The sequence below is a fragment of the Myotis yumanensis genome, unplaced genomic scaffold (genome assembly GCF_028538775.1).
Source record: "Myotis yumanensis isolate MYYU_CA2020_CCGP unplaced genomic scaffold, mMyoYum1.0.hap1 SCAF_11, whole genome shotgun sequence".
Taxonomy (NCBI): domain Eukaryota; kingdom Metazoa; phylum Chordata; class Mammalia; order Chiroptera; family Vespertilionidae; genus Myotis; species Myotis yumanensis.
Window position 1 is genome coordinate 23,230,910 of NW_027223762.1, and position 23,108 is coordinate 23,254,017.

The 23,108-nt window shown below is 55.3% G+C and overlaps 1 protein-coding gene across 2 annotated transcripts; it reads right to left on the minus strand.

The window, feature by feature from the left end:
* Positions 1–8,380: 8,380 nt before the first annotated feature.
* SIX2 (SIX homeobox 2) lies at positions 8,381–12,948 on the minus strand. Of its 2 annotated transcripts, none has more exons than XM_070428425.1 (2): positions 11,938–12,948; positions 8,381–9,624 (listed from the first exon to the last, which is right to left on the minus strand). In XM_070428425.1, exons 1-2 carry the CDS (start codon positions 12,495–12,497, stop codon positions 9,288–9,290), a joined length of 897 nt encoding a protein of 298 aa, XP_070284526.1. In that variant the 5' UTR covers positions 12,498–12,948; the 3' UTR covers positions 8,381–9,287. The 2 variants fall into 2 exon arrangements, with proteins under 2 accessions (XP_070284526.1, XP_070284525.1); XM_070428424.1 differs by having other exon boundaries at positions 11,932–12,948.
* Between the last annotated feature and the right edge of the window lie 10,160 nt (positions 12,949–23,108).

A 23,108-nucleotide genomic window follows, 5' to 3' on the forward strand; every position in this document is an offset into this window, starting at 1 on the left:
GGGACACTTGTCTGGCTGATTATTCTGCTCCATGTGCCATTGACAGAGGTCATGTGGTGGCATTTAGTTGGCCGATGAGCTGGTCTGAAGGGTCCAGGGCAGCTTCCCTTGCATGTGTGGCTCCGTGGCAGGGAAAGTGGAAGCTGGGCTGGGCCTGTCCCCCCCCCCCCCCCCACTCCCCCTCCGCGAGCTCCTCTGCGGGGACTGTCCAGCACTCAGGCCCCAGGGGAGCTGGACTTCTTACATGAAGGCTCAGAGCTCCAGGAGAGAATGTTCCAGTGATCAAGATTGAAACTGCATGCCCTATTATGACCTAACCTTGGGAGTCCTATCTGCCCTTTCTACCATTTCCTATTTGTCGAAGTAGTCAAGAGGCCCATCCAGGTTCTAGGGGAAGGGAGGTAAAGTCTACCTCTTGATGGAAGAGTGTAAAAAAATTTGACACTGTGTTTTGAAACCACCACACCTATTGAATTGAAATGAGTTGTTCTATATCTGCCTCTAGCTCCATAGTTACTATATATAATCCTTCTTCTCTATTCAAAACGTTTTGCAACTTTTAAGGCAGCCTTCCTAAATACCCAAGATTTTGACCCAATCTACAGAATGATCTTTTAGGGTAAGACAAAAAGAAAAAGCAGCCCTGGCTGGTTTGGCTCAGTGGATAGAGCATCGGCCTATGGACTGAAGGGTCCCGGGTTCGATTCCCCCCCATCAGGGCACATGCCCCAGTTGTGGGCTGGATCCCCAGTGTGGGGCATGTGGGGGGGGGGGGCAGCAGATTGGTGATTCTCTCTCATCATTGATGTTTCTATCTCTCTCTCCCTCTCCCCTCTCTGAAATCAATAAAAATATTTTAAAAAGAAAGAAAAAGCAAACCCAGAACTTTCAATCTTACTTTATTTTACCTATAAAATTTTTAAATGGAGCTTTACTAATATTTCATATATAGGTTGAGGCTGGTACCTACTTTCAGGCCATTTCAGGTGCAAACACGTTACCTGCTGTATAAACGATATTCCAAGAAAAGAGTGAATGTTTACCAAAGGATTGTCAGTGGGGCCCTTAATTATTTGTCTCCCTGGTGTTACACAAGTGCTTGAATGCCAGGCTGATCATGTCTAGTTTTAAGGAAATTATCCATCCCCAAAATGGTTAAGACGCTCTAAAGGTTTTGGCAAATAAACTTTAGATTAAAAAACTAAATAATTAATACTAGCAGACCAATGAAATACCACTACACAGCTATTAGAGTGGCCAAATCTAAAACATTGACAACAGCAAATGCTGATGAGGGTGTGGAGCAACAGCAAGTCTCATTCATTGCTGGTGAGAATGCAAAATGGTACAGCCCCTTTGGAAGACAGCTTGGTGGTTTCTTACAAAACTAATCATACTCTTACCATTCAATCCAACAATCACGCTTCTTGATTTACCCAAAGGAGTTGAAAACTATGTCCACCTAAAACCTGCATGCACATTTTTACCGCAGCTTTATTCATGATTGCTAAAACGTGGGAGCAACTAAGATGTCCTAAGTAGGTGCACGGATAAATAAACAGTGGTCCATCCAGACAACGGGATATTATTCAGCACCAAAAAGAAATGAACTCTCAAGCCATGAAAAAACATGGGGGAAACTTAAATGCATATTACTGAGTGAAAGAAGCCAGTGAGAAAAGGCTGCATACTGTAGGATTCTAATTACATGACATCCTAAAAAAGGCAAAGCTATGACATCAGTGAAAAGATGGGGGGGGGGGGGGGGTGTTAAGGAAGTGGAAGGGATGAATAGGTGGAGTACAGAGGAGTCCTTTCCATTTTCTCCAATTAGAAAGCCTACAGCCCTTTGGGGACCACCACAAAACCCTTATCCACATTTTCAGGAAGTCTCTGGCTCCCAACTCATTTGCTGTGAGCCTTGGCGGACAGGTCTTGAGCCCAATAAGAAAGCAAAGCTCTTGTTCTCAGCTCTGCCCACTTCTTGGAGTTTCCCTTGTATGAAATGGCCTGTGAGGACAGACCTGTTTTGGGCATTCCTTTTAGTGATTTCAGGGGTAGGCTGCTCAGAGTTTGAGGTGCCTTTACTGTAAATCTCTGTAGCACCATCTAGATCTCCATGGTGGCTGCCATCTCTCTGCATCTTTCCCCTAACCTCAGGGGAACAATCTTGACTCTTTGGGCTGACTTGGTATCTGTGATTTCCCCCACACTCACCAAGTCACCTCAACAACATATGACAACATCCTGAGTCTCACATCCTCATCTGTCCAATGGGTAAGAATTACTTTCCTGCCTGCCCTACATAATTGTGAATGTTAAATTATAGGAGCTTGTGAAACCACCGACACTCGGTAGAGCACCATATAAATGCTGGAAATTATTCATTTCATGATGTATTTTTCTTTTAGAAATTATTCAGCTTCAGCTTTCCCCTTTTTAATTCCCTCCGGCCCCCAGCTCACTTCGGGGATGTGGGCTGGAAGGAGAAGGGAGGAGTGACTCACTCTTCCTGGTCCGCCTCCTTAATTAAGCTTCTCGCCAGCCTGGCCCACGCAGCAGCGCAGCAGCGTAGGCTTGGACCAGTGACCTCCCTCGGGAGTTCAGGTGTCTCAGAGCAGCTTAGCAGAGTCGCCAATGCACTGCCTCAGGACAATAGGACATTTCATATACATTATCCTGAAAATGGCAGAATCAGAATCAACCAGTTCGGGTGGAATGGAAGTTCTTGTACCACCACCATCTCCATGGGCAGATAAACAGATGGGCTTCTAGTGGGGCAAAACGGGGTGTGGGGGGGAGAGGGGGTAGGGATGGGCTGGTTTGTTCTGGTCTTTGAAGAGCAAAGTCTGGGTTGCCCCTGACTAACCTTGAACCCCAGCCACCAACCCGTGTTAGTGGAATGGAATGGCTTTATTACCCCACATCAGCCAGGTCCCTGACCGACCAGCACAGGATGAATGGGGGTGGGGGTGGGGGTGGGGGCAGAAAGCACACACAAAGAGGAGAGCATTCCACCAAGCACTCCTCTCAGCCCTCCGAGTCCCGAGTGGGCCTCACCTTCCTGAGCAGAATGGCGGAGATTGGGCCGGAGAAGAGGGAGGCAGCCGCCGGCTGACTCCAGGGTCCATCTTTCCTTCCGAGTAAACAGCACTGGTCGAAACCCCTCCTAAGTACCCGACGGTGCGTCCCGTCAACCTATTGAGGGCGAATGAGGGAGCTGAGTCATCCCCCCCCCCCCCCCCCCCATCACCTCTCACGGACACAAGCGGGTTACCGAGGCTGCGAGCTCCGCTACCACCCGTCTGGAGCCAGCCCTCCTGCAGCGTTCGCATCGCGCGGGCCTCCAGAGAGCTGCCTCTACCCCCCTGAACCTGCCCCTGCCCCCGCCCCCGCCCCCCCCCCCCCCCCCCCCCCCCCCCCCCCCCCCCCCGGGACCAGGCAGCCGCGCTCTCGCGCAGTGGGGACCCTGGGAAGAAGGCGCGCGGCAGACTCGCGGGGACCAGGTTCAGATGCCTGTCCGCCGCTGCGATGTGTGTGACTCCGGGCCAGCTCCCGAGCCTGGCGTCTCAGTTTCATCGCCAGTAAGAATAGCTTCATTGTGCGGCCACCGCGAGCATTAAACAGACACCAGGTGTGTAAAGTGCCTGACGCGCAGTAAGCGTCCAAGAAACGGCAGTTTTGACCTGTTGCTCTGGGGGACAGGAGGTCACGGGGGAGCTGCGTGTCTCGGGCCCAGTGGTTCTAGCAGCAAGGAGCCTTTGAGGGAGCGAGCGCGCCTGGCTGGACAGACCAGCAGCGGCTCTTGGAAAAGCCCAAGGAAGGGCACCAGGCTCAGCCCTGCGAGGTCCGAGGTCCGCTCACTGCTGCTCCCGCCTTCCTGTCTGACCCCTGGTTCGCGTTCTAGGACCTCGGGCGACTCAAGTCCGATCCCCTGGCCAGCAATTAGGGCAGCGCTGCGCTGTGGTTCTGCAGAATCCTGAGTGTGGTCCGTCGGGCCTGGGGGCCCTGGACGGCAGAGGTAGAGTGCCCTTGAGCCAGGATGGCTACCGGGGATGACGGTTGCATGTGGCTTTGTAGTCCAAGCATACGGGCTCCCAGGCGTCCGAGTCAAAGGACCTGAGAAATGGGGTTGTGCCGCCCGGCTGTCCCCAGCTCCCCTGCCCTCAGGCCCCAGAGCGTCATGATACCCCAAGCAGCTTGGGCTACGCGCTCCAGAAGGTGGGCCGAGCCGGGCCTGTCACTGAGTGCCCGGTCCACTGAGTGTCTCGTCGGGACTGTGGACTGTGGTGGCTGCGGCCGGCCGCCAGGGGCAGGCGGCGCCAGGGATTCCTCCCAGCAGCTCACCAGAGTCCCTACGCGGTACCGCTACTCGGCGAGTGCCAGTGCGCTTGGCACCCAAGGAGGGCTGGGCCCCTGATAGTTCCTGACTCAGCCCTGGCAGGGCTAGGGCTGCTCACGTCCTAGAGAAGGCCTGCCCCTACATGCCCACCCTGTGCCAACCTCAGGTTTGTGGGTCCCTCCAAGAAAGGGAGTCTTTGGGGGCAACCAGGGACGCAGTGAGCCGAGGCGGTCCTTCGGCGCATCCACACGGTCCTATGGGCGCCTCTCTCTGGACTTCGGGCGCCGGCTCTACCTGGAGGGGGAGCAAGCCCTGCTGCTGAGATTCTAGGGAAACAGAAAACTCACCCCATTGCAGGCCACCCAATCTCGCCCTCTGTATTCGGATTCCACCTGGAAAACCGTTTCTGAGTTCCAGGCGCACAGGGACCCTCAGAGTTCCAGGAAGAAACACGCCTGCGAAGCAACTCACGAGGCCTTCGCCCTGACACCAGGACTCCAGGCGCCCTGACACCAGGACTCCAGGCGTTTCTGGCCAGCGAGCTGGGGATCCCCCTCCTTTCTCGCTCACCTGGCCCGCGGGCAGCAGAGGGTCCGGGAATCAGCACCAGCTCGCGCTGGGCTGTGTTCTGGCTGCGGGAGAGCCTGGTCCTCCTCCAGACCCAGGTGCCTCCGTTTTGGAGCCCCAGCGCTCAGGACCGGCCTGGGTGGACGCTGCCGCACGGCTCGACATGTGCTCCCTGGTGCGCGACCTTCCCATCGGCGCACACCAGCGCGTTCCACCACCCTACTGCCCGCACACAACCTGGTCCATACCCCGCATATCCTCGCGCACTGGTTCGCACGGTTGGAGTCCCCTTCCAGCATCCCTAGGCAGGTTTGATGCTATGGAAACCGTAGCATCGGGATGAGGACCACACACACAGAAGGGCCCAGACGCCAAGCCCAAGTCCCTCCGGTCCTTCTCCCCCTGACATTCAACACAGAAACATGTTCAGCTCTCCCATTGGTGGGATCAGGGAGGTGAAATTCCCAGCGCTCAGACGCCGGCGCCCAGACCCGGCTGGTCCTTGCTCTTCCCGGGGCCCAAATGGTGTTTCCTCTAAGGACGGGGAAGCCAGGGACAGAGTAGCCCGGCTTCTCTCCCAGCTCTCCCTGGTCCTTTAACCTTTGCAAGTGCGCCCTGCTGGACCCCAGGAGGTGCGCTTCAGGGGAGGGACACCAGGGCCCAGCCTGACCTGAGCCGGGGAAGAGCTGCCTAGCGAGGAGGGTCCTGCGGGCGGCAGGGGCGGGGAGAGGGTAATTAAGAGGAAGCATAGCCAGCCCTGAGCTTCCCTCTGCGCTCTCAGTAGTCCTTGGCTTCAAGCCCCCAAGCAGGTGAGGCGGCCAGCTGCCCTGGAGGGCTGGGTTCTACCTTCTCCATTCGGTTTCACCTTCGAGGGTTGCGTGGGTATGGGACCCGGGAACAAATGAAAGGCAGACGCGGTCACAGGAGCAGAAGAAGAAAACCGGCTTCCAGCCACTGTGTCCCTTCGGGGTCGGCCACCCTCCGCTGCTGGAGAAAAACACCTGGTTTCTGTGCTGCCACGGGGAGAAGGGAGCAAAAGAGAAGGGTGACAAGCCTCTGGGAACCCTGTTTGGTGGCCTCTCACGGGGAGCAGCTGTAGTCACCTGGCTCCATCTGAGCACCAGTTACCTGCTGGAGGACTGGCTTGTAGAGATCCATGCCGTGGGCGAGTAGCTACTTGGGTTTATCTTCAGAACTTCTGCCTAGTTTCCCCGTTTAAATACATGTTTTCGGGCTTAGCTTTCCCAGGGGGAAGGCAAGAGGGAAGTGGCCACAAGCGGTGCGGGGTCTGTGCCTGAGTTCGCTTTACCCAATAAAGCGGGACCACAGGCACCTTGCCTCCTACTGGCTGGCCAGTGAGCACTTCGCGCAAACTCCCAAGATCCCAGTTAGGCCGTGAGAGAGGGGGCCCGGCCGAGGTAGGGTCCTTGACCTGCTGCCGCCTCGGGATTGAGCTGTCTCTCTCCCTGGGACTCCGAGACTTGATGCTGAGCCCTGCCCACAAGCTCCCCTGCGAGGCTGGGCCCTGGTCCTGCAGGTGGCTGGGCTGGGCCTGGCTGCTCGAAGGGACATCGGTGTGAGTTCGGATTTGCGAGCTTCTGGGAGATGCATGATGCATCTTGGTGTTTGTGTGTGTGAGCGTATGTATTTGGGAGGGGCTCATTTGTGAGTGTTTGTTTTGCCTGATGGCATGTTAGTGTGTTTGTGAAAATGGGTCATGGGTCTGTGTGTGTGTTGCTCAGTATATGTGCGAATGTGAACATATCCGTGGGACAGTCCCTGTGTGGCCACTACGTGTGAGGGTGGTGAGTGTTTTTGGTGCCATCCACAGTGCCTGGGAGATAACAAGCTTTCAATACTAGTGAATCAAATGATACATGTGTATGCTTGTGCCCATGTGAGAGTGGTACACAGCCTGTTGGCCTGTGTATCTGGAACACAGAGGGCAGGTAGGGCTGAAGCAGGCTCCAGGGGCTACCGTGCTTCCCCTTGCCAGCAGTAAGCCAGGTCTGTCAACCATGCTCCCCACATCCTGGGAGCCTCTCTATGCCTGCAGGCAGTAGCTGGCTCTTCATGCCAACCGTCAGTGGAAGTCAGGTCACCAGGGCCCGCAAGTACAGACTCAGGTCCCCTGCAAGCAGAGCCTCCAGGAGAGGCCGAGGGAGCTGCCAGGGCTGGAATTCCTCTTGGAGTGCCAGGGCGTGGGGGTACTCGGTGCGGCACCAGGGGGACGGGTCTTAAAGTCCTCTGGGCATTCATTCCCTTGACCTCCAGTCCGGCACAGAGCGAAGGCATAGCCTCTGCGCTAAGTTAGCCCACCCAGTTGACTGCATCTCCGAGGGTCTTGACTGGGAAGGAATCCTTGATGCTCAGAAAGTCCCCATAAAAGCATTTTCAGTGAGCGCTGATTTCACCAGAGAGGAAAGACCGGAGAAGTTCCCACTCTCAAGGATCACCCTGTGGGAAGAGTGCCTCATCCCATCCACCCTTCCCTCCTCTCCCCTCCTCTCCCCTCCTTCCCCCTCCCTTCCCCTCCCCTCCTCTGCCCTCCCCTCCCCTCCCCTTCCCTTCCCCTTGTCCAGGTGGCTAAAGTGGGACATGTTTGGTATTTACAGCAACTGCGACCTAAAAAGCATCGATTTCCTCTAGGAGGGACATCCTGCCCACTTTGCCAGGACCGGCTAGACGGGTCGCTTTATAGGAGGGGAGAGGGCTCGATCCCCCAGAGGGGAGGGATGGCTACAGGTTAATTTACAGCCACAGAGGCACCTAGGGCACACGACACTAGGAGGTGCTCCCCTAGCTGGCCAGCCAAGCCCAGGCGCCCTCTTGCTTCCATTTAGAACACTTGCTAGGCCTGCCTGCCGGGCCAGCCTCCCTGACTCTCCTCTGGCTTCTCTCCTCCCCACCCCTTCATCTCCACTCCAAGACGACAGATTCCTGAGCTTGGAGGCCTTTGCTCTCTGGCCACACAACACAAGACTCAGGCTTCAAGGCTGGATGAGCGGCTGCCCTTGGGGCCAGTGAATCTGCCCGGCGGGTCGGGTCTGGTTCTGGGGACTGCGATCATCACTAAGGAGCGCTCCCTTTTAGGAAACCTCCACGACCCGATTTGTTCTCAGTCTTGGTATTTCCCAACACAGGTGCCCATGCTCCGCACACAGACGCCCATTTCCTCCCCTGAGGTAGAAGGCACTGCTTGGCCTGTTGGGGAAGAGGAGTCCCCAGGAGGAGTGGGCTGCCCCTCCACCAGCTCTCATGGAGCTTTCTGGACCAGAAAAGGAACAGAGGGCTTTGGAGGAGGTTTCGAGTTTTCGACTCATACACGGTGTGCATGTGGGAAGGTGTCTCCGCTTCGGGACTCGTGGGGCATCCCTGCCCAGAATGGCCCACCGGAGTGTCCAGTCCCTGTAGGGAAATCAGACACTGTTGCACTCAGGGCTCACGGTCCTCGTGGTGTATATCCATATATATATTTATCATTTCTAATTTTATTATAAAATAAAAGCAGAAATATTTCCTGAAGAACATTCACATGAGGGCGTAACAGGCAGACGGCAAGTCCGAGGCTCGGGAGGCAGGCTCTGGTGGGAGCACTGTGGTCACAGTCCGGGGGGAGGAGGAGGAGAGTGCAGGGCTGGGGGCCTGCGGCGCCTTCTCACTGCTGCCCTTTCTCTTTCACTGAAGTTACTAGGGCAAAGCTGACACCTGCAGCCCCAATGACCCCTCTGGGAGAGCCTCTGGAGATGGCCTGGATTCAAAGGCTGTCTTTCCTTTGCTTTTCCCCCTCCCACCCCCAACCCCGGAAATCCAGGGGTGGCGGTGGAGGTCAGAAGGCCAGGCAGGAGGGAAAAGACGGAGGGGTACAGACCCAGGGCCAGGATACGTGAGGCTGGGGGAGAGGAGAGACAATCAGAGAGAGACAGAGAAACAGAAACCTAGAGAAATGACAAGCCAGACATATAAAGGGAAACAGAGACAGAGTAAATAAGGGGAGAGCAAGAAAGGGAGAAAGAAAGAAGAGAGAAGAAAGGGAAAGGAAGAGGAAGAAGGAGCAAGGGAAGAGAGAACAGACAAAGAGAAGCAGAGAGAAGGTAGGAGAGAGAGTATAAGAACTGTGTATAATTTATTCCCTTCCCTGGTTCAAGACCCGGTCCCAGGTCTCCAAAGGATCTCAAAACCAACTTGTTGGGGGAAAAAAAAAATTCCCAACAAAGACCAAGCCAGAGGGCAATCGGCAACACCAACCGGCGGTTCTGCCCGCTCGCTTGCGGGTCTTAGTCCCTGGCGGGCCGCCTTGCCGCATGCCCTCTCGACGCCGCCTCTCTCAGTCCCCAGCGCCAGCCCCGGAGGCCAGCGCATCGAGGCAGGTGGGGCTCTAGGAGCCCAGGTCCACGAGGTTGGCTGACATGGGGTTGAGAATGGAGTCCTGCAGGCCGTGGTGGTGCTGCAGCGGGTCCGTGCCGCCTCCGCCTGGCACGGGCACCGGCACAGGCACGGCGCTGGGGCCCGGAGGGTGGCCCAGGCTGTGCAGGGATGGCAGCCCGGGTGGCGGTGGCGGGCTGAGCAGCAGCGCGGGGCTGGACGACGAGTGGTCTGGCGTCCCGGACGGCGTCTTCTCGTCCTCGGAGCTACCTAGCACCGACTTGCCGCTGCCATTCAGCGACGCCGCCAGCGGGTTGTGGCTGTTGGAGTTGGAGTTCTCGGTGTTCTCCCTGCAAGTGCAGGAGCAAGGTCGCAGGTCAGCAGGGACACAGAGGCGGCTCAGCGCGGTGACACCTGGAGCCCGAGCCTGCGTCCTCCGCGGAGCCAGAGCGCCCTGCGCTGCCTGCGGGTATTCGGTTTCTACCATCTTATTTTTGGCCCGGCCTGGAGCTCTCATTCCTTCTGCCAGTTTTCAATCTCTCAACACCGATTTCTCTCGACTGTCCTCCGGGTATCATCTCTATTGCCCCACCTCTCATGCTCTCAATCTCACGAAAATCATTCCTGCTCTCTGTATGTTGCTCCTCCCTGCCCCCCTCACTGACCTGCTGACATTTTTTTCCCCAGAGCAGCGGGATCGAGGAGCATGGCTCCCTGGAGTTGGTCTGGCTTTTCACATCTTGGCTCCTCTATCCAGGGCTGGCTGGGTAGATGTAGGGCCAGGAGGGTGAGGGGCCCTAGATCAGTGATGGCGAACCTATGACACGCGTGTCAGAGGTGACACGCAAACTCATTTTTCGGTTGATTTTTCTTCGTTAAATGGCATTTAAATATATAAAATAAATATCAAAAATATAAGTCTTTGTTTTACTATGGTTGCAAATAAAAAATTTCTATATGTGACACGGCACCAGATTTAAGTTAGGGTTTTTCAAAATGCTGACATGCCGAGCTCAAAAGGTTCACCATCACTGGTTTAGATACTAGACGCTTAAAGTTGGGGACCTCCAAGGCCCTCCTTTCCTTTTCCTTTCCTCTGCTGGAGGGAAATCCCTCAATGCGGGCAGGACCCTGGAGCTGAGTCCTTTCCCCCCAGCTCCAAACTGGCAGGCCTGGTGAGGGGTCTCCTGGCTGGGGCTAGAGACAAAGCCCTACAGATATAGGACTCTCCTTTCCCTGGTGGCACAGTGAAAACTTTCCACTGGGGGCTTGGAGGGCAGCTCGTAGGAGAACTAGGAGAACGGGGGACAGGAGAACGAAGGTGCCTAAACCTTACCGTCATACAGGAAAAGGAGGGACTCTGCGGCCCTCACCTGGGGCCTGGCCTGAGAACCAAGTTCCTCAGGAGTCTGGACGCATGCCAGTCTGGGTGGAAGGGGACCCTAGCAGCGAGAGCCCACCTCCTTGCCCTTCCTTTGCCAGATTTGAAATCTTGGGTAGATTTTCTCCGGGCTTCCCAAGGCCCTTTCTTCCTGTTTTCCTGGAAGGGAACTTCCCACAGAGCTGATACCTTACAACTGTGGATACCTTAACCTCATGGTTTCAGAGACTAGGGTCCCCCTGAAGCAGCGCCCCCCTGCCCCTCCAGAGATCTGGGTCCACTGTTCAGTACCCCCACCTAACCCTAATCATGCAAACTCTGGCTCACATACACCGGGTGCCACCAACCCCAGGTATCTTGTTTTGCTGTTGCCCTAAGGCTGGATTCTGCCCCCACAATCAGTTTCTCTCCCACCCCCGTGTCCAGATTTGGATTTCTGAGGGGCAACAGAGCTGGCAGCCACAAGGGCCTAGGTCAGTGTTAGGCTAGTTCAGGAAGTCTTGGTTTCCCTGAGGACGAGCCACTCTCAGCCTTTCTGCCGCTCTCAGCTCACCCTAGACCTAGACCTACCCACCAGGTGGGTAAAACCCAAGGAGAGAGGGGTCCAGGGCATGGCAGGCCAGGGAAGGGCTGCTGGGTCCTACAAGGCAGAAAAAGGGGCATATGTTTCTCTTCTCTCCCGGAGCTGACACTTACCAGCTCTTGGCCACTCTGTCCTCTCTATGCGGGTTAAAAGATTCTCGCTGTCAACTCATATCCAGACAAGGAAAATTCTTGCCCAGGCCCCTCCGCATTCAGGTCATACCAGGGAAGTTCCAATCCCAGGCTAGAGGGCCTAGAACTGAGTAAGGCCCACGGAAAGTGCGGATGTGCTAGAAGTGCTAGTGAATTCGCTTAGGCCTCCCGAAATCAGCAACCCCAACAGGCCAAACCCACTCAGTCCTTTGGAGGACTCTCAGGCTCTGCCTGCTGAGCCCCGCTTGCAGGCGACCCAGGATCACGGTCTTGGTCTTGCTTTTGCCTGGAAGCTCACTGCGTCTCCATTTTTGTCCACAAGCGACCCGGGTGTCAGTCAATAACTTCCCTAATGGCTTTGCCCGCTTTAGACAAATCCCTGCCCTCTGGGTCTCCCAAAAGATCTCAGCGCCACCAGGGTCAGGCCAGGATTCACTTGGGCCGTGGTGGCTTTGACTAGGGGCCTGGTGTAGGCCTCTCCTGGGAGTTGAGCCCACGCCGTGCGACCCCCTCCCTGGAGCCCAAGGGGAGCTCTACTTACTCGTACCTTTCCTTGGCCTCGGCTGCCCGGTCACGCTGTCGCCGGTTCTTGAACCAGTTGCTGACCTGTGTGGTAGTGAGACCCGTGGCCTCCGCCAGCTCCCGCTTCTCCCGCGGGGAGGGGTAGGGGTTGTGCGCGTACCACTCGCGCAACACGCTGCGACTCTTTTCCTTGAAGCAGTAGCTGGTCTCCTCGCCGTCCCAGATGGAGCGTGGCAGCGGAAACTTGCGGCGCACGCGGTACTTGCCCACAGCACCCAGGGGCCGGCCGCGCAGCTTCTCGGCCTCGATGTAGTGCGCCTTGAGCCACAGCTGCTGCAGCTTGGCGTGGTTGTGCGGCGAGAACTGGTGGCTCTCCAGGATCTTGTAGAGCTCGCGGAAGTTGCCGCGGTGGAAGGCCACCACCGCCTTGGCCTTGAGCACGCTTTCATTCTTGTGAAGGTGCTCGCAGGCGGGCAGCGACCACAGAAAGCGGCCCAGCCGCTCGATGTTGCCGCCCTGCTGCAGCACCTCGCACACGCACGCCACTTGCTCCTGCGTGAAGCCGAAGGTGGGCAGCATGGACATGGTGCCGGCTGCGCCCCCGCCCGCCCGCGCGCGCGCCCTCACCGCGCTGCGCGGTCCGGCATGGGCGCCTCCCCGCCGGGCGGTCCGGGCCGAGAGGCGGGCGGGGCGGGCTCCCTGGACCGGCGCTGGCTCTCGGCGAACTCCGAGTCACGGCAGGACGTCCCCGCGCCGGCCGCGGCTCCCGCGCAGCGCTGCGGCCCCGTCGCCTGCCCGCCCCGCCTGCGCCCTGGTCCCAGCCCGGGGGCCGCCCGGGGCGCCGCTCGGCATGCTCCGCGTCCGCTCGCCTGTCGCTCCCTCGCTGGCGGCTCACTAGGTCTCCCTCCCGTCTAGCTCTCTCGCTTTTTTAATAATATTATTCTAAGCGGGCATGAGGCGCGGCGGCCCGCGCCCTGATTGGTCTGGTTATCTGACCCGGGGCCTGCCCGCGCCAGACAATAGTCGGAGTCAAATTATTCGCCATGGAGACGCTGTCAGTCACTGGTAACCCGAGCCCCGGCGGGCCGGGCGGCTCCCCCCGGCTGGCTCCGCTGACAGATCGCCGGGCTCCGCGCAAAGCGTAGGGCAGCTTGAGACAGGAGCCGGAGGCGCTCCAAGAACCTGGGAGGCGGAGAAGGCCGGGTAGGGGCCCGCGGCGGCGGTGATTGACGGAGCGGACGCCCAAAGAGCAAGGGAGGAGACGGACCCGGGAGGGGGGCGGAGTGGAGACGCGCAGAGGAGAAAAGGGGAGGACGGGGTGGGGGGAGGGAAAAGGGGGAGAAGGAAAGGCGGAGGGCTGCTTACGGGGGTGCCGGGAGGAAGGGAAGAGAGGCGTGGAGGAAGCCTCGAGGGGGGGGAGAAACTTTGGGCAGCCTTTAGCGGGCTCCGCGGGATGCCCCCGCCCCACTCCGGGTCACCACGCCCCTCTTGGGGCCACTGCTTGCGGGGGTAGTTTCTACCCGGAGCTGGCCAGTGGGATGGGGAAGTTTGGACTTGCGCGGACGCCCCTCTAGGATTTGGCTTTTCCTGCTGGCCGTGCCCTACCCCCATCCGCGGAACTCTGGACCGGAGCGATCCTCCAGGGAGAGAGGGAGGGAGTAGGGGAGAGGAGTGGGGGAGATTTGGCAGTGACCGCAGGCGGACGCCTGAGAATCTGCTCCTTGGAGGATCCCGCCTTTCCCTCCTCTCCTAACCCTGCCGGCTGCCCCTCGGCCGGAACCGCCTCGGCCCCGCGCTCTCTGTCCTTGCCGGGCGGGGCTCAGACTTAACCCCACGGGTCCCACGGATCGAGCGGCCCGAGAAGCGCCAGCACTTCCGTGTGGCTTCTACGGAAGTTGACTCTGGTCGGCAGCGCCCGCAGTCTGCCCGCGGGCAGGCGAAGGCCCGGAGACTAGGACGGTCGGTCGTGGCACTTTCCCCGTGGCTAGTTCCGGAGGACCGAGTGGAGGCAAGACCCTCCCCACCCCCACCCCACCCCCGGGTCAACTTGGAATGGGCTCCAGCCACTTCCAGCTTGGGAGCCGGGTCGCTGAGCTCGGGAATTAGGGGCTTAAAAAGGGGGGTCCTGTTTTTTGCTTCTTTGTCAGGACGGTGTGGAAACACGTGTTACTGGTTCTCGGGGAGAAGGGCTGCTGATGCTATCTACGTTTAGAAAAGCCAGGGCCTGAGTTCCTTCTCCGACTAGCCCTTTCTACTTCGTTTCCCCTCTTGGCTATGAGCTGTTGCAGGCCTGAGCCGATCTGGCTCCTGGTGTCAGGACCCAAGCCGACAGGCTCTGTCCTCAGCTTAAGACTGGAACCTGTGTATAGACAACATTTCTTCATTCCCACCCCTGTAGGCTTTCTTGGAAGTTTTGTGCTAGGAGCACTGGAATGGCAATTCAGAGCCCTGGGTTCAAGTTATGGCTTTGCTTGTTGCCTATGAGCAAGACTCCTATTCCTCTAAGTGTTCCTCCAACCCCCGCCCCCAAGAGTTTCCCCCCTGCTCTAGTGTTCTAGAAGTCTTGGCGTGTGTGTGTGTGTGTGTGTGTGTGTGTGTGTGTGTGTTTTGGGGGAGGGGGGTTGCATGCATGAAAGAATGGAACTCTGGGACTGTCCATAAGACTTTGGTTCTGGGGGCTTGCCCTGGTGTGTTGAGACCACAAGGCTATCAAAGTATGTTCTGAGCCAGGGTCAGGGACAGCTCCCTGCAGAAATCCAAGTGGCATTGCCAGAGTCTGTATCCGTGGACTGGGAGGAGCCCTGCTACATCCAGACCACTCTCTCCAGAGTCCTACGGGCTGCGAAACAGGATTCGCTACAGACTTGGCTTTGGGGAAGAATTTACCCCTGGCTACCCTGAGTTTCAGATCCTGCTTGACTGACCCTCCAGAAGGGGCACCTATGCTTCTCGAGACCTCTACTTTAGCCACATGATTAATGACTGCTAGGTTGGTTCCAGCTCTGCCATGGCCACTTTACATCCTGGCAATGTCAGGCCAGGGCTGTGGGAAGCACCTGGCTGGTGCAGGTGAGTGGGGCTGGGCATCACTTCCTGGTGTGAAACCTTGGGCCAATTTGTGATCGGCTCCACCTCATTCTCTCCCAGGATTAGCCGAGGCCTGAGTGATCTTGCAGGGCCCTTGCTGGTTCTGGGTTGGTGTGAGTCTAAGAATACTCACCTTTGCAAAGCGGGTAATCTTTGCAACCTTAGCCATAGTTTCCACTGTGAATTTGCCCCTCCTTGGACCCCTGGAGTTTCAAGAGTAAACTTCCACCAGAACTGGGTCCTGCCCAGGTTCAGCTAAGGCTCATTTTCTGGAGCTTCAGACTCATCATCCCTTCCAGCGTTGTCCTCTTGGCGACCCCTGGGCGCTAAGAATCAGCCTGGCCGAAACAGAGGTGGGACCTGCCTCGGTGGATAATGTAGTGTGTGCCATATGAAGTCACTACAGAGCAAGCACAGAGAATCTGTAACCCCATTTGCCCAACGTATGGGTGTGTGTCCATATGCCCTAGTTCTCCCCTCCCCCATATTTGCAGGAAACCAACCGGTTCTAGCAGGTCTGGGCTAGAACATCTTGCCAGCAGCAGCAGCCGAGTGCCTGCTCACCTAAAAAGATTACAAGCTCAGCTAGTGTTTCTTTGCTGGGAAGCCCCCTCCCTGACCATCCTTCCCACAGGTCAGAGGACTTGGGAGGTGACGGGTGAGGATTTAACAGACGCCAGCCTGACCCTAAGGCAATCTCAGTCCCCAGTACTAGTGCTCAGAGCAGCTGCTGGAGAGGATGCCAAGCACCTTGGACTCACCCCACCCCAACCCACAGGATCTCAGACTCCTTCCTCCCCTACGGCATACGTGAGAGGCCTGCACTTACTATTTCTTCAGGCACAAATAGGAGAAGCTCCATGGCTGGGAAGGAAAAGGCTTTTGTAGACCTGTGGGACTCTGTGCTTCATTGCATTGGCTCCTTTCACCTACATGGGCTGGAAGGCCCTGGGATCGCACTTTCTGGAAGGCGGCAGCAGGCGTGGAAGGATGGGTGTGCTCCAGTGAGCTCACACTGAGAGAATGCCTTTGCCCCACGACTCTGGGTCGGGGACATTCTAGGGCCTTTGTGTCTGGAACTGGGCCAGAAGCTCCCCAAGGCAAGGATGAAGGGCCCCCATGGATGGCACCCATTGCCCTGCTCAGGGCGGGCACATTGCCCACTCGAGGGACTTTTGGGGAGAAGGGGGCGAGCAGCCCGCACCAGCCTCCCAAGGGCTTCCTTGACTTTGGGTTGGGGCTATTTAGGAAAAAAGGGGGTGATCTAAGTAGAAAGAGTTCCTTGGCTACTATTTCCAACGCCAGCAGAGAAGGGGGCGGGGCTCGGTGCCAAACCAGAGGACCAGAAGCTTTCTAAATAAAATCTTTATTTTTCCAGCCCATAAAAACTGCAGAAATCCCCTAGGCAGACTCGGGCCCTGGCGCTGCGCGTCTCAGGCCCTCCCCGCAGATCCGCTCTCGGGGCTCAAAGCTTTGGAGCGTCCCGAGGATAGGGGTGGGCCGGCCGCCGTCCCAGCGCCGTCTCTTCCCGCCGGACCTCGCGCTCGGCCTCGGAGGCGCGTTTCGTTGAAAGCGGGTAAGCAGCTCAGGGCGGGTGTGCGCCCAGGCTCCCGGCGCCTCCCCGCTACCCGCGCCTGTCTCCCGTACACACCGGTTTCGTCGCCGGTGGACGCAGCCGGGCACTTGCAAACCTCGCACCCACGGTTTTGTGTTGCCCACCGTTTGGGGCAGGTCAGGGCGCGGGAATTCCACTCCCACGAATACTGGCAGTGGCCCCGCGGCGCCCCGAGTTGCGTTAGGCTGCGGGGCACTGGGCTTGGGGTGGCCGCCCTCCTGAACCGGCGCGAAGCACGGGATCGCCCGCGCCGCACGTGGCTGGCACGGCCACACGCCCTCAAGGGCCAGGGCAGCAGGGTCCCCCGGTGGCCCCCGCTGTCCCTCTGCCTTTCGGGCCTTTTGCTTCGGACCTACGCGGCGGCCAGGAGGGTCCTCGCGGGAAAAACGGTTTGGAGGCCGCGGGCTCACGGGAGCCCTTGTTCAAACGAAAAGAGCGAGAACTAGGGCCCAGGGGCCCTTTGCAGGCGGCGCCAGGACTGAGCGTGGCTTGAGGCGTGTACCCAGGCCCAAGGCGCTGCCCGCCTTCCTGCGAGGCTCGGCCCGGCTCGCAGCCTTCCGTCCATCCCGCGATCGCGGCTCAGACCCAGGGTCCCTGCCTCCCCGCGCCGCACTCCCTTCCGGGCGCACGGGATGCCTGGCCCTTTGCCTGCGGTGGGATGGGGGACGCGGGCGTGGCGGGTCGAGCGTCGGGTGAGGGGACAGACTCTGGGCTTTGGGTTAGAGAAGCCAAATTCTGTCAGTGTGAGTTCATTGGAGCACCCCCAGCCACCTCTGGTGCCGTCTTCTAGAAAGTCCGCAGCCTCCCCCCTCCTCCCCCCCCCCCCCCCCCCCACCTCCCATTGCGGGGCGGTAGAGAGCCCGTGGGTCTGGGACCTGCCTCGGGCCAGCTCTGCTCCCGCGCGCCCCCACGCGGCAGGTCGTAGAGTCCAGGTGGGTGGGTGGGTCCAGTTCCCTGCCCACCTCCCCAGGCTTACAGCTGGCTCCCTGATCACCCCCCACCCTCCCCCCCCCACCACCACTCCCCGCACTGGCAGAGGAGGGCACCAGAGCTAAGGCGAGTCCATGAAGCGCACTCCCTCTGAGACAGACGCACAGAAGCCCGTAGGGCACCAGTTTTCCAGGGTCTGCTCACCCCATCCTTGGGAGACAGACACCGGCTTTTCACGCTCGCATGTCCCCTCTGGAGATTCTGGTTCTGCCCTGCACACACTGGGAGCCCGCGAAATGTCTGAATGGACGCCTGAATGACGAATGGGATTTGCCGACAGCAACACTGGGGAAGTACCAGGCCTACAGGAGAATGGCCCTCTTTCTTCTCAAGCATCCTGTTCTTCCCTCCCAGTCCCCTCTTGCCCTCCTCGTCCTGTGATGGCTTCCTCCAGGCAGAAGTACTGGGGGCTGGAGCCTCCACAGGGCTACACAGACGCTACAGACCGAATGTGCTGCTCTTAGAAATTCCAGGTCTCACTGCCTATACACTACCAACCAGGTTCCCTGGGGGTGCAGGAAAGAAAGTTTTCTAAATAGAGTTATTCTAATTTTGTGGGGCTGCTGCTTTTAGTTGTATTTCCTTAGTTACTTTACAAAAAATCCTCTGTAGGCAACGTGTAGATCAGGTTTCCTATAAGAAGTGACTTTTTTTTTTCTTCTTCTTTCCATTACCTGTGAGAAATTCTATCTGGGAGTAGGGATTCCTGGCTTGGCACTTCTCTCTCTCCTGCAGTATCTATTTTTATTACCATTAATTACAATGCATCAGTCCCACTCATCAGTGACACCCCCTCCCCTTGGCTGGTGACTGCTCTTGGCTCTCTGCATTTGGGTGACGCCTGGGCAGGAGGGCACTCCCACTCAGCAATTGGAAGGCAGCTACCAAGTTCTGCATCTTTAAAGGAAACCTGGAAAAAGCCAGGATTGTTCTTAACTTGGAAATCCAATCCTTTACTTTGTTGTCTCTGTAAATTAAAGCTAAAATCCAGGGGCTGTTTCTTATAGAAGAATGTGTGCTAATTAATTTATGCACAGTGCTGTGAGACCACTGTAATCAAGTATGTAGAAACAAGATACAGCGCTGCCGGGGAGGGCACACGGCTCAGGGAAACAGGCGCATGAGGCTGCTGCGGAGGGACCGGGTCAATTTTAACCTCAAATAAATGTCCTCTGGTAGCATTCTGGTTTGTGATGACAGGTGTGTGCTCGGCCCTCTGGCAATTGCCATCTTTGTTTTAATCATTTTACTACAGTTCGTTGTCAGTAACTGCTCACATGTGGGGAAGGTTGGGTGGGTGGAACAGAGGATGTGGGCTTTGGTATCAAACAGGCCGGGGTCCTGGGTTCAGACCCACCACCTTAGTAGGTCACTCCATCTTGGAGTCTTATTTTGCTCATTTGTAAACGGAAGACAATAATCCAGTGCTTGGCACAAAATAAGCATGCAACAATTGCTTATTGAATTGAATACGGTTGCACTGGGGATTAGAGATAAAGTTTATGAAACATCTGGTTCACTGTAGGTGCCCACTATTTAAAGCTGTTGCTGTCATCAGGATGCGAAGGGGTAGTGTGTTTACCTAATTGCATATAATTATTGTTATTTCAGAAAGCACCTGACTTAAGTGTCAAAAGGCAGATTTGGTTTCCAGGTGACAGATATTATCAAGCTTCTATTGTATGCTCAGACCTGGGCTAGGCATTTTGGGAAAAATGTTCAGTTATGTGAACAGAGGGTCGGGAGCAGTGAAAAGACAGGAACTGGGTGCACATGAGGCTGCCGTGGTCTCTGCAGTTCACCATCCACAGCGGCCTTGGAGAGAGTGTGGGCGTTGGAGTCAGGCTATCTGGGCTAAATCCTGCCTCTGTCACTTAGTAACAGTGTGAGCAAGGGCCAGCCACTTAATCTTATGGAGTCAGTTTCCCAGTCTAGTGAGAATAGAAAGCTGTGTAACAAGCACCTTGCTCCCAGGATTTTGGGATGAGAAAATGAACTAATGTATGTGAGAAGGCTGGGTCCCTGTTTGGAGATGAGCAGGAGAACTTCAGCTGCCATAATGTTTTGCCTTATCTTACGGTATTTTAAGAGACATATTTTGTAGCCTCAGCACGACTTTCATGTAGGGTCCTTGTTCAAAGGGTAGATGGAGGAACACGCACACAGAATCAAATAGGAATGTACATGTACACACAAGTAATGTGTATATATAAGCAAATATCTGTCTCCACACATACACACGTGGACACACACACATGCATCTACACTTATATTCATAGGAAATTATGGATATACCCATTCATACTCATATGAGGAAATAATTCCTGAAGTCATGGGGACCATTTCACCCTCAATGTACCATGTATATCTATGTCACCCTCAAACCAGTCCTCTATGAGAATTTAGTCACAATTTGGTGGTGTTCGGGGGAGAAGGAAACTCAAGTGGTAAGATGGGTAGAAGTTGAAACTAGAAAATGTAAATACGTTTAGTTACTGAGTTTCCCCCTTCTGAATAGCAAGCATTCTTAACTGGAAAATTTTGTATGCTAAATGTGTTATAAAGTTTGTGACTACTTGGCACATGGCTGGGGATGGGGGCATTCTTAAGGAATCTATAGTTTCCACTATCTTTTGTTTTCTAGCTCATTTAAAAATGATCTGAGAAGTTTCTAGAAGGTCAGATGTCACCCCCATCAATGTTGACAGTGCTCACCAGCAATTCGATTCAGTCTCATTCTAGTCTGGTCAATGAAGCAAAGATACTTATTTTCCTAAAGTATCAGTCTAAGGAGTAATTAAAGTGCTTCTCTTCTATGTCCAGCTCTGTGCTAGGCTCTGTCAGGGGGAGAAGACACTGTTTTGCCCTCTAGAAGTTTATAGACTAGTTGGGCAACAGAACCAACCTGTGCGAAGCAGAAGAAAACAAGTCCACACACCGCTGCCTTTCACTATGACTGGGCAGAGAGGTCAAGAGGAAGGACATATCGTGTGCCTGGGTGTGCAAGGATGGCTTCTTGGAAAAGGTGGTCTTAATCTGGGCTTTGGACAGCAGGGAGGATTAGGACAAACTGAAGTCTGATGAGCGCAGAGCTGAGTGCTGCCTTCTGGACCTACCTTTGCTACACCGGAGAAGGCCTCCTAGGGTTTGTGGCCTTCACTTATTTCCCTCTAGCTCTCCAAAGTGAGAGAGTGAGATTTCTGGGAAAAGTCAAAATATGTAGAACTAACAGAATCCACTCGGGTACATTTATCCTGGCCCTATCAGGTGACAGCCCTGGATGGTAAATGGGTCTGGTTGCAGAGAAAGGACTGGTGCTCCCAGTGTAGTCTGAGAACCATGCAAGATGGGAGGAAGCTAATCTGAAGAGCAGTGGTTCTTGACGTTGGGGGTCTGAGACCCCATGGGAAACGTGAGGAAAGCCCTCTCTACAAAAAATGCTCCTGAGCACAAAAGGTGGCATTTAATGGCAGGGTTCACAGATCCTGCCCCCGGGCGCTGAGCTCATCCCGGGATCTGTGGTGTACACAGGTGCTGGAGGCCCTGTGCTTTCTGGGAGTCTCTAGCCCCACTTTGGGGTCAAGAACAGGGCTTTCATCTCCCTTCACAGCCACTAGCCTGACAATCACAAGAGTGGATGGAATAACCTTTGTACTCACCTACCCCATCCCATAGCACCAGGGGTCTCCCTTCTCATTAAAGGCAGGAACCACTTTTTCCCTTTAGTCAATGGAGTCAGTTTCCTCAGACATCAAATATTTTTCCTTTCCTATAGTTTTTCAGAATTAACTGGATTAAATAATTTCTCCTTTGCAGTTCTTGTCTGTCCTTGAACATGAAAATGGCCCAGCACCCAGCATGGTACCTTTACTAGTAGGAGTTCAAAATAAGATTTTTATTAATTTATAAATAATGGCTATATTTTATTGAATGCCTACAATGTGCAGACACTGAGCAAAGGGCTTCAGAAGCAGGATTTCCTCGACTGCTGTGACTACTCTAGGAAGAGGATACTATTATTGGGCCCATTTTACAGATGGCGAACTGGGTGCTTGTGGTGCACAGAGGTTAAATTGGTGAAGTGGCAGAGGAGAGAGTCGAACCAAGGTCTGCTTGCAGAGTCTGGGCATATAACCACTACCCTGTATTGCTGAGCAATATAACTGTTTGGTTTATGTTGGATATGCTGACCATGATTTGGCAGGAGCAGAAGAAAAAAAGGAATCCACGGAACTGCTCAGATGCCAGGCAAGTTAATCGATGCCAGCACAACGGAGCACTGCTGCAAAGGCCAGGGCCTCTGCCCGTCCTCCAGGCAGGTCTCAGGGGCAACCTGAGCTGGATGCAAGGACAAGCCAGAGCAACAACACCTTACTGGTGTTTTATTTCAGCGATGGCCCAGGCAGGAGGGAAACCACCTCATTGAAAGAATTGGCTCATTCTGGAATGGAGATTCATTTCCGACGGCCCCCTCCCACGTCTCCTGAGCTGGCGGGTGTCAGAGGGAGGATATTTTCATAAGGATGAACTGTTCTTGAACGTTTCCTGCCACTGCACAGGTCTCCCTTCAGTAGTCACAGGGCCTGTTATCTAACACCTCCCTCTGCTTCCAAACATATTCAAATGAAAATAAAGCTCCTCTATGAAAAGTTTTTGAGTTTTCGGGAGTGAGCTGGTCTGAACTGGGGGTAGGAACAGGCATAGTGTACTATCTCCACTCCCTGCTATGGTGGGAAGGCTGAGAAGTATTTGGTTCAATTCAGGGCACATTTTCTCAAGTGTCTGGAAGAGTGCTGGGCGCTAAGTTTGTGGGAGGAGAATGTCAGGCTTTTGCCTAAGATCCCACCATTAAGTAGTCACTTTGTGAAAATGCTTAGTTAGCATTCCAGCGGACCGCATTCAAAGTGCCTGTGAACTTGAATGGGGAAAACATTGCAGCTTTACTTGCACTAACCTCTAAGTGAAATTTAGCAGTTCCTTCAAGAATGTAGGCATAAACCATCACAGTATTGGGCAATACCTATACCTTCCCCACCAGCAGAAACCACAGATATTGTCACATCACACGAGCCTCGATGCAGACATCTTGAAATACTTACGCCCATCATTACTTTGAAATTATGGTATTTATTAGACCTACTGCTAGATCTTACGATGTAAAATGTTAATAAAGAAGCACATATATTACTATATCGCTTTAAAATTATTTGTATAACTTTAACCTAATAGGGTGTTTTTTTGCAATCATGAACGTTTTATTTTACGCATCAGAATATTATTCTGAGAAGGATTCACTTGATGCCAAAGGTACAAAAGTTGGTAAAGGAGCCCTGTGAGACTGATGTTCGTTTGGAGGCTCTTCCCTCAGGACCGGGCCGCCGCTGTTCTGAAGGGTTACTTCCTCACCTCCCACCTGCTCAGAGTGGCTCTGACCAGACATCAGGGAGAAAGAGGAGTGATCTGGGGAACCCTTAAGAGGTTTTGATCTGTTTAGGCCTCAATTT